This window comes from Dermacentor variabilis, chromosome 10 (assembly GCF_050947875.1).
Source record: "Dermacentor variabilis isolate Ectoservices chromosome 10, ASM5094787v1, whole genome shotgun sequence".
NCBI classification, from domain to species: Eukaryota; Metazoa; Arthropoda; class Arachnida; order Ixodida; family Ixodidae; genus Dermacentor; species Dermacentor variabilis.
The window spans coordinates 37,620,779-37,638,146 of record NC_134577.1 but is presented as its reverse complement, the minus strand read 5'-3'; the positions used below and the strand labels follow the sequence as shown (position 1 = coordinate 37,638,146).

The following is a 17,368-nucleotide window of genomic DNA, read 5'->3' as shown; positions in this document are numbered from 1 at the left end:
GCTTTTCATGTGCTGGAGAGAGGTGTCATTTGCGGATAGTTTAAGAACATACAAGTAATTTTATACTAACGGAGCTTTTGCTCAAACAATATTTCATTGAATTTTTTTTACGAATTTAAGTGAGCGCTCAAAAGTAATTGGAACATGGGAGCTGCGGGCGACTCTATTCTAATGTCCAATCCCGTCGCGCAGCCTGAAAGTTGCTAGGGGGCATTTTGATGAAAATACAATGATCGCCGGCCTGCGATGATGCGTAATCTGATTTAATGTTTTTCCTTGAGTCTACTAGAGGGTATTATGCAGTTCAACCGCAGGTCTCGTGTTCTAGTTACTTTTCTTCGCACCTGTACCCCACATGGCCAGAAATACATGCCGACAAATTTCATTTTTTTATGGAAAACTATGTTTCGGAATTACATGGTTAACTAAATGGCAAGACATAGCCAGATTGCAATATGTTTTTGGAAGCAGCTCTGGCCAAGTGGAAAGAGGCTAAATATTTAGAGAAAAAAATACGGCAATGCGCGTGAGCAAGATGCCCAATGTTGCCAACGTTTGCAGCGCAGGGTTTGAAATACATATAGAACCTGTGCATACGACGACTTGCTCAAACGAACTAACATCAACTTACAAATTGACCACCAAAATGACATGACATTTACGACAACATGCAAATGGGTTAGGACAATTATACAACATATTATACTACAGGAAAGCGAGGCAAGTAGACAAACGTAATCTCACTGCAGGAGTTCTGGAGTGATAAATGCAGCCACTGACGCGGTGCGCTAGAAACAAGACGAGGCGATCGATTGTTAACTGAAAGTTAATTGGATAGCAGCGTCAAATACTCGATGTGAACAATGGAGATGCTTTCATTCTGTTTTCCGATTTCTTTTGTCAGAAACCGCACCGTCTGCCATTTTCTTCCTTACTTGTTATTATGCACTGCTTCACTGGATAACTTGCACTTCACCTAATTCGCAATTTCGCGTAGTGATAACCTTATTTAGTTGGAATTGTGGACTGGCATTATTTAAATTTATTTTCGGAATTTTCCGTATATAAGAAAATACTGCAGTAAAATTCCATAGCGCCTTGTTCGCACTTCCTTGCTAAGAATTACAAGCATTGGCGTATACTCGAGTTTATTGTGCGTGAGTTTATGTGCGTAGGCGATTACTTTGGCAGTGTAAAAAGCAATGAAAAAAACTAAAATGCAACACGTCATGTCTTCGATACACTTACCTTGCTGGTTTGACTACTGCAGTGGGTCCTCTGCTGCCTCTCCCGCTGATGACGCAGGAAAGGCCAGCGTCGTGTTTGCCCGACAGATGGGTGCAGGACACGAACATGTCGATCTCGTACCGTTCGTTGTCGGCCCCAATGAAAGAGAAGACAACGGGCACGCATGTGAGACGCACAGTGAACGGGGTGAGTAGAAGAAATCTTGACCTATTCTGCACAACATCAGGAACCCAGCTTGGCGCAGAGCCAGGAAGGTTTTCAATCCCACACTCACACAGATCTGGTGTGATCGCCTCTGAAAGTGATCGCCCGAGAAGTGATTGCCCAAGGTGTCGCTCCGAGAATTACCATTTGGAAAAAATTAACATCAGCTAGAACGCACACAGCACGCATCAGGACATTATGACTCGCAGCTCACTCGTATCTTCGAAATGTTTGCAATGTTTGTTTTCGGCAACTGCTACCATATTGAACAGAAACATTGGGATGAACAAAGAACCTTCAGATGAAAAATGTAAGACCTCTCGGTCAGCAACAGGAAGAGAGCGGACAAATTTGTTAGAGCTAGCCGTTATTCTAGTTGACATTAAGAGCGAAGGATTGAGCGGGCGTGCCATGCAATACGTAGGACAGTTAACCACTGGTTTGGAAGTGTTTCCGAGGATGGAGCAATTAGGAATGGTATAGTATGAAAATTAGGAAGTTGGCAGGCGTAAGATAGAATGTGCTGGTGCAAGACAAGTTATTCGAAATTGCTGGGAGATGACATAAACAGGCTGCTGGCGATGATAATGACAGCTTTATTTTCCCCTTAAGGTTAGCTTTGTTTTTCATTGCCTAACTTCTTACGGTCACGCTCGCTGATAGACGTAATGAAATGCAATAGGCAAGCAGATGAACGAACGTGGTGAGTTTGGACATTAGCCTACAAAGTGGCGCTACAAATACTCGAGAGGATAGGCCATAGGAGACAGCGGAGTGGTTTGTTAGAGCTATGCATTATTCTAGTTGCCATCAAGAGAAAGAGAGGGAGCTGGGCAGGGTATCTAATGCGTAGGGCAGTTAAACGCTCGTTTCGAAGAGGTTCCGAGGATGGTAGGCAATTAGGCATGGTATGGTATGAAAATTAGGGAGTTGGCAGGTGTAAGATAGAATCAGCTGGAGCAAAAAAATGGTTGTTCGAAATTGATGGGAGATGACATAAACAGGCTGGTGGTGAGGATGGCGGCTGTATTTTTCCCTTGAGGTTTGCTTTGTTTTTCATTGCTTATCTTTTTACCGTCACGCTCGCTGATAGACGCCATGAAATGCAATAGGCAAGCAGACGAACAAACGCGGTCAGTTCGGACAATAACCTACAAAGTTACGCTACAAATACTCGGGATCATAGGAGATAGAGAGCGGAGTGGTTTGTTAGAGCTTGCCGTTATTCTAGTTGACATTAAGTGGAAAAGAGGGATCCGGGCAGGCCATGTAATGCGTAGGGCAGTTAAACACTGGTTCGAAAGAGCTTCCAAAGAGGGCAGGCACTTAGGCATGGTATGAAAATTAGGAAGTTGGCAGGCGTACGATAGAATCAGCTGGTGCAAGACAAAAGGTTGTTGGAAATTTCTGGGATAAGACATAAACAGGCTGCTGCTGATGACTATGACGGTTTTATTTTTCCCTCGAGGTTAGCTTTGCTTACCATTGCTTACCTTTTTACGGTCACGGCGGCTGATAGATGCAACGAAATGCAATAGGCAAGCAGAAAAAACAAACGCGGTAGGTTAGGAAAATAACCAACAATATTAAGCTACAAATACTCGAGAGGTTAGGACATAAGAGTCAGCGGAGTGATTTGTTAGAGCTGGGCGTTATTCTAGTTGACATTAAGAGTAAGAGAGGGAGCTGGGGGCAGGATATCTAATGCGTAGGCCAGTTAAACGCTGGTTTGGAAGAGTTTCCGAGGATGGCAGGCAATTAGGCAAGGTAAGGTATGAAAATTAGGAAGCTGGCAGGCGTAAGATAGAATCAGCTGGTGAAGAGAAAAGGTTGTTGGAGATTTCTGGAAGATGACATAAACAGGCTGCTGGTGATGAAGATGACAGTTTTAAATTTCCCTCGTTGTTAGCTTTGTTTTTCATCGCTTAATTTTTTATGCACGGTCCCTTATATACGTAATAAAATGCAATAGGCAAGCAGACAATCAAACGCGCTGGTGTTTGGGCAACAACCTACCACATTAAGCTACAAATACTCGAGAGGATAGGACATAGGAGTCAGCGGAGTGGTTTGCTAGAGCTTGCCGTTATTCTAGTTGACATTAAGAGGAAAACAGGGATCTGGGCAGGCCATCTAATTCATAGGGTAGTTAAGCGCTGGTTTGGAAGAGCTTCTGACGATGGCAGGTAATTAGGTCTCGTATGGTATGAAAACTAGGAAGTTGGCAGGCATAAGACATAATCAGCTGGTGGAAGACAAAAGGTTGTTGGAAATTGATGGGAGATGTCATAAACAGGCTGCTGGTGATGATGATGGCGGCTTTATTTTTCCCTTGAGGTTAGCTTTGGTTTTCATTGCTTATCTTTTTACGGTTACGCTCGCTGATAGACGTAATGAAATGCAATAGGCAAGCAGACGAACAAACGTGGTCAGTTTGGACAATAACCTACAAAGTTACGCTAGAAATACTCGAGAGATTAGAACATCGGAGACAGCGGAGTGGTTTGTTAGAGCTATGCGTTATTCTAGTTGCCATCAAGAGTGAAAGAGGGAGCTGGGCAGGATATCTAATGCGTAGGACAGTTAAACTCTCGTTTGGAAGAGGTTCCGAGGATGGCAGGCAATTAGGCATGGTATGGCATAAAAAATTAGGAATTTGGCAGACGTAAGATAGAATCAGCTGGTGCAAGACACAAGGTTGTTGGAAATTGACGGGAGATGACATAAACAGGCTGCTGGTGATGACGATGTTGGCTTTATTTTTCCCTTGAGGTTAGCTTTGTTTTTCATTGCTTATCCGTTTACGGTCACGCTCGCTGGTAGACGTAAAGAAATGCAATAGGAAAGCAGACGAACAAACGTGGTAAGTTTGGGCAGTCCCCAAATAAATTAATGTACAAAAACTCGACAGGATAGGACATAGGAGAAAGCGGGGTGGTTTGTTAGAGCTAGGCGTTATTCTAGTTGCCATCAAGAGTAAAAGAGGGAGCTGGGTAGGGTGTCTAATGCGCAGGGCAGTTAAACGCTCGTTTGGAAGAGGTTCCGAGGATGGCAGGCAATTAGGCATGGTATGCATAAAAATTAGGAATTTGGCTGACGTAAGATAGAATCAGCTGGTGCAAGACACAAGGTTGCTGTAAATTGATGGGAGATGACATAAACAGGCTGCTGGTGATGACGATGGTGGCTTTATTTTTTCCTTGAGGTTACCTTTGTTTTTCATTGCTTATCCTTTTACGGTCACGCTCGCTGGTAGACGTAAAGAAATGCAATAGGAAAGCAGACGAACAAACGTGGTAAGTTTGGACAACAACTAACAATATTAGGCTACAAAAACTCGAGAGGATAGGACATAGGAGACAACGGAGTGGTTTGTTGGAGTTAGCCGTTATTCTAGTTGACATTAAGTGGAAAAGAGGGATGTGGGCAGGACATCTAATGCGCATGGCCTTTAAACGATGGTTTGGAACAGCTTCCGAGAATGGCAAGCAATTAGGCAAAGTATGGTATGAAAACTAGGAAATTAGGAGGCCTAAAATAGAATCAGCTGGTGCAAGAAAATGGTTGTTGGAAATTGCTGGCAGATGACATAAACAGGCTGATGGTGATGACGATGACGGTTTTATTTTTCCCTTGAGGTTAGCTTTGTTTTTCATTGCTTATCTTTTTACGGTTACGCTCGCTGATAGACGTAATGAAATGGAATAGGCAAGCAGACGAACAAACGCGGTGAGTTTGGACAATAACCTACAAAGTTACGCTACAAATACTCGAGTGGATAGGACATAGGAGACAGCGGAGTGGTTTGTTAGAGCTATGCGTTATTCTAGTTTACATTAGGAGTAAAACAGGGAGCTGGGCAGGATATCTAATGCGTAGGGCAGTTAAAAGCTCGTTTGGAAGAAGTTCCGAGGATGGCAGGCAATTAGGCATGGTATGGCATAAAAATTAGGAATTTGGCAGGCGTAAGATAGAATCAGCTGGTGCAAGACAAAAGGTTGTTGGAAATTGATGGGAGATGACAGAAACAGGCTGCTGGTGATGATGATGGTGGCTTTATTTTTCCCTTGAAGTTAGCTTTGTTTTTCATTGCTTATCCTTTTACGGTCACGCTCGCTGGTAGACGTAATGAAATGCAACAGGAAAGCAGACGAACAAACGTGGTAAGTTTGGCCAGTCCCCAAATAAATTAATGTACAAATACTCGAGAGGATAGGACATAGGAGAAAGCGGGGTGGTTTGTTAGAGCTAGGCGTTATTCTAGTTGACACTAAGAGTAAAAGAGGGAGCTGGGCAGGCCATCTAACGCAATGGGCAGTTAAACGCTGGTTTGTAAGAGCTTTTGAGGATGGCAGGAAATTAGGTATGATGTGGTATGAAAATTAGGAAGTTGGCAGGCGTACGATAGAATCAGATGGGGCGAGAAAATGGTGCAAGAAAATGGTTGTTGGAAATTGCTGGCAGATGACAAACAGGCTGCATGTGTTGACGACGACGGTGTTATTTTTCCCTTGAGGTTAGATTTGTTTTCTATTTCTTATCGTTTTACGGTCACGCTGGCAGATAGACGCAATGAAGTGCAATAGCTAGGCAGACGAACAAACGCGGTAACTGTGGAAAATAACCAACAAAATTAAGCTACAAATACTCGAGACCATAGGAGAAAGGAGAGAGCAGAGTTATTTGTTAGAGCTAGTCGTTATTATTGTTGACATTAGGAGTAGAAGAGGGAGCTGTGCAGGCCAGCTAATGCGTAGGACAGTTAAACGCTCGTTTGGAAGAGGTTCCGAGGATGGCAGGCAATTAGGCATGGTATGGCATAAAAATTAGGAATTTGGCAGGCGTAAGATAGAATCAGCTGGTGCAAGACAAAAGGTTGTTGGAAATTGATGGGAGATGACATAAACAGGCTGCTGGTGATGACGATGGTGGCTTTATTTTCCCCTTGAGGTTAGCTTTGTTTTTCATTGCTTATCTTTTTACGGTTACGCTCGCTGATAGACGTAATGAAATGAAATAGGCAAGCAGACGAACAAACGCGGTGAGTTTGGGCAGTCCCCAAATAAATTAATGTACAAAAACTCGAGAGGATAGGACATAGGAGAAAGCGGGGTGGTTTGTTAGAGCTAGGTGTTATTCTAGTTGCCATCAAGAGTAAAAGAGGGAGCTGGGTAGGGTATCTAAAGCGTAGGGCAGTTAAACGCTCGTTTGGAAGAGGTTCCGAGGATGGCAGGCAATTAGGCATGGTATGGCATAAAAATTAGGAATTTGGCAGGCGTAAGATAGAATCAGCTGGTGCAAGACAAAAGGTTGTTGGAAATTGATGGGAGATGACATAAACAGGCTGCTGGTGATGACGATGGTGGCTTTATTTTCCCCTTGAGGTTAGCTTTGTTTTTCATTGCTTATCCTTTTACGGTCACGCTCGGTGATAGACGTTATGAAATGCAATAGGAAAGCAGACGAACAAACGTGGGAAGTTTGGGCAGTCCCCAAATAAATTAATGTACAAAAACTCGAGAGGATAGGACATAGGAGAAAGCGGGGTGGTTTGTTAGAGCTAGGCGTTATTCTAGTTGCCATCAAGAGTAAAAGAGGGAGCTGGGTAGGGCATCTAATGCGTAGGGCAGTTAAACGCTCGTTTGGAAGAGGTTCCGAGGATGGCAGGCAATTAGGCATGGTATGGCATAAAAATTAGGAATTTGGCAGACGTAAGATAGAATCAGCTGGTGCAAGACACAAGGTTGTTGGAAATTGATAGGAGATGACATAAACAGGCTGCTGGTGATGATGATGGTGGCTTTATTTTTCCCTTGAAGGTAGCTTTGTTTTTCATTGCTTATCCTTTTACGGTCACGCTCGCTGGTAGACGTAATGAAATGCAAAGGGAAAGCAGACGAACAAACGTGGTAAGTTTGGACAATACCTAACAATATTAGGCTACAAAAACTCGAGAGGATAGGACATAGGAGACAGCGGAGTGGTTTGTTAGAGCTATGCGTTATTCTAGTTGACATTAGGAGTAAAACAGGGAGCTGGGCAGGATATCTAATGCGTAGGGAAGTTAAACGCTCGTTTGGGAGAGGTTCCGAGGATGGCAGGCAATTAGGCATGGTATGGCATACAAATTATGAATTTCGCAGGCCTAAGATAGAATGAGCTGGTGCAAGACACAAGGTTGTTGGAAATTGATGGGAGATGACATAAACAGGCTGCTGGTGATGACGATGGTGGCTTTATTTTTCCCTTGAGGTTAGCTTTGTTTTTCATTGCTTATCCTTTTACGGTCACGGTCGCTGGTAGACGTAATGAAATGCAACAGGAAAGCAGACGAACAAACGTGGTAAGTTTGGCCAGTCCCCAAATAAATTAATGTACAAAAACTCGAGAGGATAGGACATAGGAGAAAGCGGGGTGGTTTGTAAGAGCTAGGCGTTATTCTAGTTGACACTAAGAGTAAAAGAGGGCGCTGGGCAGGCCATCTAACGCAATGGGCAGTTAAACGCTGGTTTGTAAGAGCTTTTGATGATGGCAGGAAACTAGGTATGATGTGGTATGAAAATTAGGAAGTTGGCAGGCGTACGATAGAATCAGATGGTGCAAGAAAATGGTGCAAGAAAATGGTTGTTGGAAATTGCTGGCAGATGACAAACAGGCTGCATGTGTTGACGACGACAGTTTTTTTTTCCCTTAAGGTTAGATTTGTTTTCCATTTCTTATCGTTTTACGGTCACGCTGGCAGATAGACGCAATGAAATGCAATAGGTAAGCAGACGAACAAACGCGGTAACTGTGGAAAATAACCAACAAAATTAAGCTACAAATACTCGAGACCATAGGAGAAAGGAGAGAGCAGAGTTGTTTGTTAGAGCTAGTCGTTATTCTTGTTGACATTAAGAGTAGAAGAGGGAGCTGTGCAGGCCAGCTAATGCGTAGGACAGTTAAACGGTCGTTTGGAAGAGGTTCCGAGGATGGCAGGCAATTAGGCATGGTATGGCATAAAAATTAGGAATTTGGCAGGCGTAATATAGAATCAGCTGGTGCAAGACAAAAGGTTGTTGGAAATTGATGGGAGATGACAAACAGGCTGCTGGTGATGATGATGGTGGCTTTATTTTTCCCTTGAAGTTAGCTTTGTTTTTCATTGCTTATCTTTTTACGGTTACGCTCGCTGATAGACGTAATGAAATGCAATAGGCAAGCAGACGAACAAACGCGGTGAGTTTGGACAATAACATACAAAGCTACGCTACAAATACTCGAGTGGATAGGACACAGGAGACAACGGAGTGGTTTGTTAGAGCTATGCGTTATTCTAGTTGACATTACGAGTAAAACAGGGAGCTGGGTAGGATATCTAATGCGTAGGGAAGTTAAACTCTCGTTTGGAAGAGGTTCCGAGGATGGCAGGCAATTAGGCATGGTATGGCATAGAAATTAGGAATTTGGCAGGCCTAAGACAGAATGAGCTTGTGCAAGACAAAAGGCTGTTGGGAATTGATGGGATATGACATAAACAGGCTGCTGGTGATGTTGATGGCTCCTTCTTCCCTTGAGGTTAGCTTTGGTTTTCATTGCTTATCTTTTTGCGGTCACGCTCGCTGATAGACGTAATGAAATGCAATAGGCAAGCAGACGAACAAACGCGGTGAGTTTGGACAATAACCTACAAAGTTACGCTACAAATATTCGAGTGGATAGGACATAGGAGACAGCGGAGTGGTTTGTTAGAGCTATGCGTTATTCTAGTTGACATTAGGAGTAAAACTGGGAGCTGGGCAGGATATCTAATGCGTAGGGAAGTTAAACTCTCGTTTGGAAGAGGTTCCGAGGATGGCAGGCAATTAGGCATGGTATGGCATAAAAATTATGAATTTGGCAGGCCTAAGATAGAATGAGCTGGTGCAATACAAATGTTGTTGGAAATTGATGGGATATGACATAAACGGGCTGCTGGTGATGATGATGGCTCCTTTTTCCCTTGAGGTTAGCTTTGTTTTTCATTGATTATCTTTTTGCGGTTACGCTCGCTGATAGACGTAATCAACTGCAATAGGAAAGCAGACGAACATACGTGGTAAGTTTGGAAAATAGCTAAAAATATTAAGCTACAAAAATCGAGAGGATAGGACATAGGAGACAACGGAGTCGTTTGTTAGAGTTAGCTGTTATTCTAGTTGACATTAAGTGGAAAAGAGGGATTTGGGCAGGACATCTAATGCGCAGTGCCTTTAAACGCTAGTTTGGAAGAGCTTCTGATGATGGCAGGCTATTAGGCATGGTGTGGTATGAAAATTAGGAAACTGGCAGGTGTAAGATAGAATAAGCTGGTGGAAGAAAAAAGATTGTTGAAAATTGCTGGAAGATGACATAAACAGGCTGCTGGTGATGACGATGACCCTTTTATTTTCCTGGAGGTAAGCTTTCTTTTTCATCGTTTAACTTTTTATGGTCACGGTCCCTTATATACGTAATAAAATGCAATAGGCAAGCAGACGAACAAACGCGGTCAGTTTTGACAATAACCTACAATGTTATGCTACAAATACTCCATAGATTAGGACATAGGAGACAGCGGAGTGGTTTGTTAGAGCTAGGCGTTATCCTAGTTGCCATCAAGAGTAAAAGAGGGAGCTGGGCAGGGTATCTAATGCGTAAAAGAGTTAAGCGCTCGTTTGTAAGAGGTTCCGAGAATGGCAGGCAATTAGGCATGGTATGGCATAAAAATTAGGAATTTGCCAGGCGCAAGATAGAATCAGCTGGTGCACGAAAAAAGGTTGTTGGAAATTGCTGGCAGATGACCTAAACAGGCTGATGGTGATGGGGATGACGGTTTTATTTTTCCCTTGAGGTTAGCTTTGTTTTTCATTGCTTATTTTTTACGGTTACGCTCGCTGATGGACGTAATGAAATGCAATAGGCAAGCAGACGAACAAACGTGGTAAGTTTGGAAAATAGCTAACAATATTAAGCTACAAAAACTCGAGAGGATAGGACATAGGAGACAACGGAGTGGTTTGTTTGAGCTATGCGTGCTATGCGTTATTCTTGTTGACATTAGGAGTAAAACGGGGAGCTGGGCAGGATATCTAATGCGTAGGGAAGTTAAACTCTCGTTTGGAAGAGGTTCAGAGGATGGCAGGCAATTAGGCATGGTGTGGGATAAAAATTAGGAATTTGGCAGACGTAAGATTCTATCAACTGGTGCAAGACACAAGGTTGTTGGAAATTGATGGGAGATGACATAAACAGGCTGCTGGTGATGACGATGGTGGCTTTATTTTTCCCTTGAGGTTAGCTTTGTTTTTCATTGCTTATCCTTTTACGGTCACGCTCGCTGGTAGACGTAATGAAATGCAATAGGAAAGCAGGCGAACAAACGTGGTAAGCTTGGGCAGTCCCCAAATAAATTAATGTACAAAAACTCGAGAGGATAGGACATAGGAGAAAGCGGGGTGGTTTGTTAGAGTTAGGCGTTATTCTAGTTGCCATCAAGAGTAAAAGAGGGAGCTGGGTAGGGTATCTAATGCGTAGGGCAGTTAAACGCTCGTTTGGAAGAGGTTCCGAGGATGGCAGGCAATTAGGCATGGTATGGCATAAAAATTAGGAATTTGGCAGACGTAAGATAGAATCAGCTGGTGCAAGACACAAGGTTGTTGGAAAATGATGGGAGATGACCTAAACAGGCTGCTGGTGATGACGATGGTGGCTTTATTTTTCCCTTGAGGTTAGCTTTGTTTTTCATTGCTTATCCTTTTACGGTCACGCTCGCTGGTAGACGTAATGAAATGCAATAGGCAAGCAGACGAACAAACGCGGTGAGTTTGGACAATAACCTACAAAGTTACGCTACAAATACTCGAGTGGATAGGACATAGGAGACAGCGGAGTGGTTTGTTAGAGCTATGCGTTATTCTAGTTGACATTAGGAGTAAAACAGGGATCTGGGTAGGGTATGTAATGCGTAGGGCAGTTAAAAGCTCGTTTGGAAGAAGTTCCGAGGATGGCAGGCAATTAGGCATGGTATAGCATAAAAATTAGGAATTTGGCAGACGTAAGACAGAATCAGCTGGTGCAAGACACAAGGTTGTTGGAAATTGATGGGAGATGACATAAACAGGCTGCTGGTGACGACAATGGTGGCTTTATTTTTCCCTTGAGGTTAGCTTTGTTTTTCATTGCTTATTCTTTTACGGTCACGCTCGCTGGTAGACGTAATGAAATGCAATAGGAAAGCCGACGAACAAACGTGGTAAGTTTGGGCAGTCCCCAAATAAATTAATGTACAAAAACTCGAGAGGATAGGACATAGGAGAAAGCGGGGTGGTTTGTTAGAGCTAGGCGTTATTCTAGTTTACACTAAGAGTAAAAGAGGGAGCTGGGCAGGCCATCTAACGCAATGGGCAGTTAAACGCTGGTTTGTAAGAGCTTTTGAGGATGGCAGGAAATTAGGTATGATGTGGTATGAAAATTAGGAAGTTGGCAGGCGTACGATAGAATCAGATGGTGCAAGAAAATGGTGCAAGAAAATGGTTGTTGGAAATTGCTGGCAGATGACACACAGGCTGCATGTGTTGACGACGACGGTTTTTTTTTCCCTTAAGGTTAGATTTGTTTTCCATTTCTTATCGTTTTACGGTCACGCTGGCAGATAGACGCAATGAAATGCAATAGGTAAGCAGACGAACAAACGCGGTAACTGTGGAAAATAACCAAACAAAATTAAGCTACAAATACTCGAGACCATAGGAGAAAGGAGAGAGCAGAGTTGTTTGTTAGAGCTAGTCGTTATTCTTGTTGACATTAAGAGTAGAAGAGGGAGCTGTGCAGGCCAGCTAATGCGTAGGACAGTTAAACTCTCCTTTGGAAGAGGTTCCGAGGATGGGAGGCAATTAGGCATGGTATGGCATAGAAATTAGGAATTTGGCAGGCCTGAGACAGAATGAGCTGGTGCAAGACAAAAGGTTGTTGGAAATTGATGGGATATGACATAAACAGGCTGCTGGTGATGATGATGGCTCCTTCTTCCCTTGAGGTTAGCTTTGTTTTTGATTGATTATCTTTTAACGGTTACGCTCGCTGATAGACGTAATCAACTGCAATAGGAAAGCAGACGAACAAACGTGGTAAGTTTGGAAAATAGCTAACAATATTAAGCTACAAAAATCGAGAGGATAGGACATAGGAGACAACGGAGTCGTTTGTTAGAGTTAACTGTTATTCTAGTTGACATTAAGTGGAAAAGAGGGATTTGGGCAGGACATCTAATGCGCAGTGCCTTTAGACGCTGGTTTGGAAGAGCTTCTGATGATGGCAGGCTATTAGGCATGGTATGGTATGAAAATTAGGAAGCTGGCAGGTGTAAGATAGAATAAGCTGGTGCAACACAAAAGATTGTTGAAAATTGCTGGAAGATGACATAAACAGGCTCCTGGTGATGACGATGACCTTTTTATTTTTCCCTGGAGGTTAGCTTTGTTTTTCATTGCTTATCTTTTTACGGTTACGCTCGCTAATAGACGCAATGAAATGCAATAGGCAAGCAGACGAACAAACGCGGTGAGTTTGGACAATAACCTACAAAGTTACGCTGCAAATACTCGAGAGATTAGGACATAGGAGGCAGCGGAGTGGTTTGTTAGAGCTAGGCGTTATCCTAGTTGCCATCAAGAGTAAAAGAGGGAGCTGGGCAGGGTATCTAATGCGTAAAACAGTTAAGCGCTCGTTTGGAAGAGGTTCCGAGAATGGCAGGCAATTAGGCATGGTATGGCATAAAAATTAGGAATTTGGCAGGCGCAAGATAGAATCAGCTGGTGCACGAAAAAAGGTTGTTGGAAATTCATGGGAGATGACATAAACAGGCTGCTGGTGATGATGATGGCGGCTTTATTTTTCCCTTGAGGTTAGCTTTGTTTTTCATTGCTTATTTTTTACGGTTACGCTCGCTGATAGACGTAATGAAATGCAATAGTCAAGCAAACGAACCAACGTGGTCAGTTTGGACAATAACTAACAATATTAAGCTACGAAAACTCGAGAGGATAGGACATAGGACACAACGGAGTGGTTTGTTGGAGTTAGCCGTTATTCTAGTTGACATTAGGAGTAAAACAGGGAGCTGGGCAGGATATCTAATGCGTAGGGCAGTTAAACGCTCGTTTGGAAAAGGTTCCGAGGATGGCAGGCAATTAGGCATGGTATGGCATAAAAATTAGGAATTTGGCAGACGTAAGATAGAATCAACTGGTGCAAGACACAAGGTAGTTGGAAATTGATGGGAGATGACATAAACAGGCTGCTGGTGATGACGATGGTGGCTTTATTTTCCCCTTGAGGTTAGCTTTGTTTTTCATTGCTTATCCTTTTACGGTCACGCTCGCTGGTAGACGTAATGAAATGCAATAGGAAAGCCGACGAACAAACGTGGTAAGCTTGGGCAGCCCCCAAATAAATTAATGTACAAAAACTCGAGAGGATAGGACATAGGAGAAAGCGGGGTGGTTTGTTAGAGCTAGGCGTTATTCTAGTTGACACTAAGAGTAAAAGAAGGAGCTGGGCAGGCCATCTAACGCAATGGGCAGTTAAACGCTGGTTTGTAAGAGCTCTTGAGGATGGCATGAAATTAGGTATGATGTGGTATGAAAATTAGGAACTTGGCAGGCGTACGATAGAATCAGATGGTGCAAGAATATGGTGCAAGAAAATGGTTGTTGGAAATTGCTGGCAGATGACAAACAGGCTGCATGTGTTGACGATGACGGTTTTTTTTCCCTTAAGGTTAGATTTGTTTTCCATTTCTTATCGTTTTACGGTCACGCTGGCAGATAGACGCAATGAAATGCAATAGGTAAGCAGACGAGCAAACGCGGTAACTGTGGAAAATAACCAACAAAATTAAGCTACAAATACTCGAGACCATAGGAGAAAGGAGAGAGCAGAGTTGTTTGTTAGAGCTAGTCGTTATTCTTGTTGACTTTAAGAGTAGAAGAGGGAGCTGTGCAGGCCAGCTAATACGTAGGACAGTTAAACTCTCCTTTGGAAGAGGTTCCGAGGATGGCAGGCAATTAGGCATGGTATGGCATAAAAATGAGGAATTTGGCAGGCGTAATATAGAATCAGCTGGTGCAAGACTAAAGGTTGTTGGAAATTGATGGGAGATGACAAACAGGCTGCTGGTGATGACGATGGTGGCTTTATTTTTCCCTTGAGGTTAGCTTTGTTTTTCATTGCTTATCCTTTTACGGTCACGCTCGCTGATAGACGTTATGAAATGCAATAGGAAAGCAGACGAACAAACGTGGTAAGTTTGGGCAGTCCCCAAATAAATTAATGTACAAAAACTCGAGAGGAGAGGACATAGGAGAAAGCGGGGTGGTTTGTTAGAGCTAGGCGTTATTCTAGTTGCCGTCAAGAGTAAAAGAGGGAGCTGGGTAGGGTATCTAATGCGTAGGGCAGTTAAACGCTCGTTTGGAAGAGGTTCCGAGGATGGCAGGCAATTAGGCATGGTATGGCATAAAAATTAGGAATTTGGCAGACGTAAGATAGAATCAGCTGGTGCAAGACACAAGGTTGTTGGAAATTGATGGGAGATGACATAAACAGGCTGCTGGTGATGACGATGGTGGCTTTATTTTTCCCTTGAGGTTAGCTTTGTTTTTCATTGCTTATCCTTTTACGGTCACGCTCGCCGGTAGACGTAATGAAATGCAATAGGAAAGCAGAGGAACAAACGTGGTAAGTTTGGACAATAACTAACAATATTAGGCTACAAAAACTCGAGAGGATAGGACATAGGAGACAACGGAGTGGTTTCTTGGAGTTTGCTGTTATTCTAGTTGACATTAAGTGGAAAAGAGGGATGTGGGCAGGACATCTAATGCGCATGGCAATTAAACGATGGTTTGGAACAGCTTCCGAGGATGGCAAGCAATTAGGCAAAGTATGGTATGAAAATTAGGAAATTGGGAGGCCTAAAATAAAATCAGCTGGTGCAAGAAAATGGTTGTTGGAAATTGCTGGCAGATAACATAAACAGGCTGATGGTGATGACGATGACGGTTTTATTTTTCCCTTGAGGTTAGCTTTGTTTTTCATTGCTTATCTTTTTACGGTTACGCTCGCTAATAGACGCAATGAAATGCAATAGGCAAGCAGACGAACAAACGCGGTGAGTTTGGACAATAACCTACAAAGTTACGCCACAAATACTCGAGTGGTTAGGACATAGGAGACGGCGGAGTGGTTTGTTAGAGCTATGCGATATTGTAGTTGACATTAGGAGTAAAACAGGGAGCTCGGAGGGATATCTAATGCGTAGGGAAGTTAAACTCTCGTTTGGAAGAGGTTCCGAGCATGGCAGGCAATTAGGCATGGTATGGCATAAAAATTAGGAAGTTGGCAGGCCTAAGATAGAATGTGCTGGAGCAAGACAAGAAGTTATTGGAAATTGCTGGGAGATGACATAAACAGGCTGCTGGCGATGATGATGACGGCTTTATTTTCCCCTTAAGGTTAGCTTTGTTTTCCATTGCCTAACTTCTTACGGTCACGCTCGCTGATAGATGTAATGAAATGCAATAGGCAAGCAAACGAACAAACGCGGTAAGTTTCGGAAATAACCAAATAAATTAAGGCACAAAAACTCGAGACGATAGGACATAGGAGTCAGCGGGGTGATTTGTTAGAGCTTGCCGTTATTCTAGTTGACATTAAGAGGAAAAGAGGGATCTGGGCAGGCCATCCAACGCGTAGGCCAGTTTAACGCTGGTTTGTAAGAGCTTTTGAAGATGGCAGGAAATTAGGTATGGTATGGTATGAAAATTAGGAAGTTGGCAGGCGTACGATAGAATCAGCTGGTGCAAGACAAAAGGTTGTTGGAAATTTCTGGGATATGACATAAACAGGCTGCTGGTGATGACGATGACGGTTTTATTTCTCCCTTGAGGATAGCTTTGCTTACCATTGCTTCTCTTTTTTACGGTCACGCCGGCTGACAGATGCAATGAAATGCATTAGGCAAGCAGAAAAACAAACGCGGTAGGTTAGGAAAATAACCAACAATATTAAGCTACAAATACTCGAGAGGTTAGGACATAAGAGTCAGCGGAGTGGTTTGTTAGAGCTAGGTGTTATTCTAGTTGACATTAAGAGTAAGAGAGGGAGGTGGGGGTAGGATATCTAATGCGTAGGCTGGTTTGGAAGAGCTTCCGAGGATGGGAGGCAATTAGGCATGGTATGGTATGAAAATTAGGAAGTTGGCTGGCATAAGATAGAATCAGCTGGTGGAAGAGAAAAGATTGTTGGAAATTACTCGTAGATGACATAAACAGGCTGCTGGTGAGGAAGATGACGGTTTTATATTTCCCTCGTGGTTAGCTTTGTTTTTCATCGCTTAACTTTTTATGGTCACGGTCCCTTATATACGTAATAAAATGCAATAGCAAGCGGACAATCAAACGCGCTGAGTTTGGGCAATAACCTACCAAATTAAGCTACAAATACTCGAGAGGATAGGACATAGGAGTCAGCGGAGTGGTTTGCTAGAGCTTGCCGTTATTCTAGTTGACATTAAAAGGAAAAGAGGGAGCTGGGCAGGGTATCTAATGCGTAGGGCAGTTAAACGCTCGTTTGGAAGAGGTTCCGAGGATGGCAGGCAATTAGGCATGATATGACATAAAAATTAGGAAGTTGGCAGGCATAACATGTAATCAGCTGGTGGAAGACACAAGGTTGTTGGAAATTGATGGGAGATGACATAAACAGGCTGCTGGTGATGATGATGGTGGCTGTATTTTTCCCTCGAGGTTAGCTCTGTTTTTCATTGCTTAATTTTTACCGTCACGATCTCTGATAGACGTAATAAAATGCAATAAGCAAGCAGACGAACAAACGCGGTGAGTTTGGACAATAACCTACA

The 17,368-nt window shown here is 43.1% G+C and overlaps 1 protein-coding gene across 1 annotated transcript in view; it reads left to right on the top strand.

Moving 5' to 3' along the window:
* LOC142559493 (uncharacterized) overlaps positions 1–17,368 on the top strand; it is a 64,438-nt gene that overhangs the window by 2,488 nt on the left and 44,582 nt on the right. Inside the window, exon 2 of the mRNA XM_075671084.1 lies at positions 1,271–1,434. Coding sequence (XP_075527199.1) covers positions 1,271–1,434 — 164 coding nt within the window. The remainder of the gene's footprint in view (positions 1–1,270; positions 1,435–17,368) is intronic.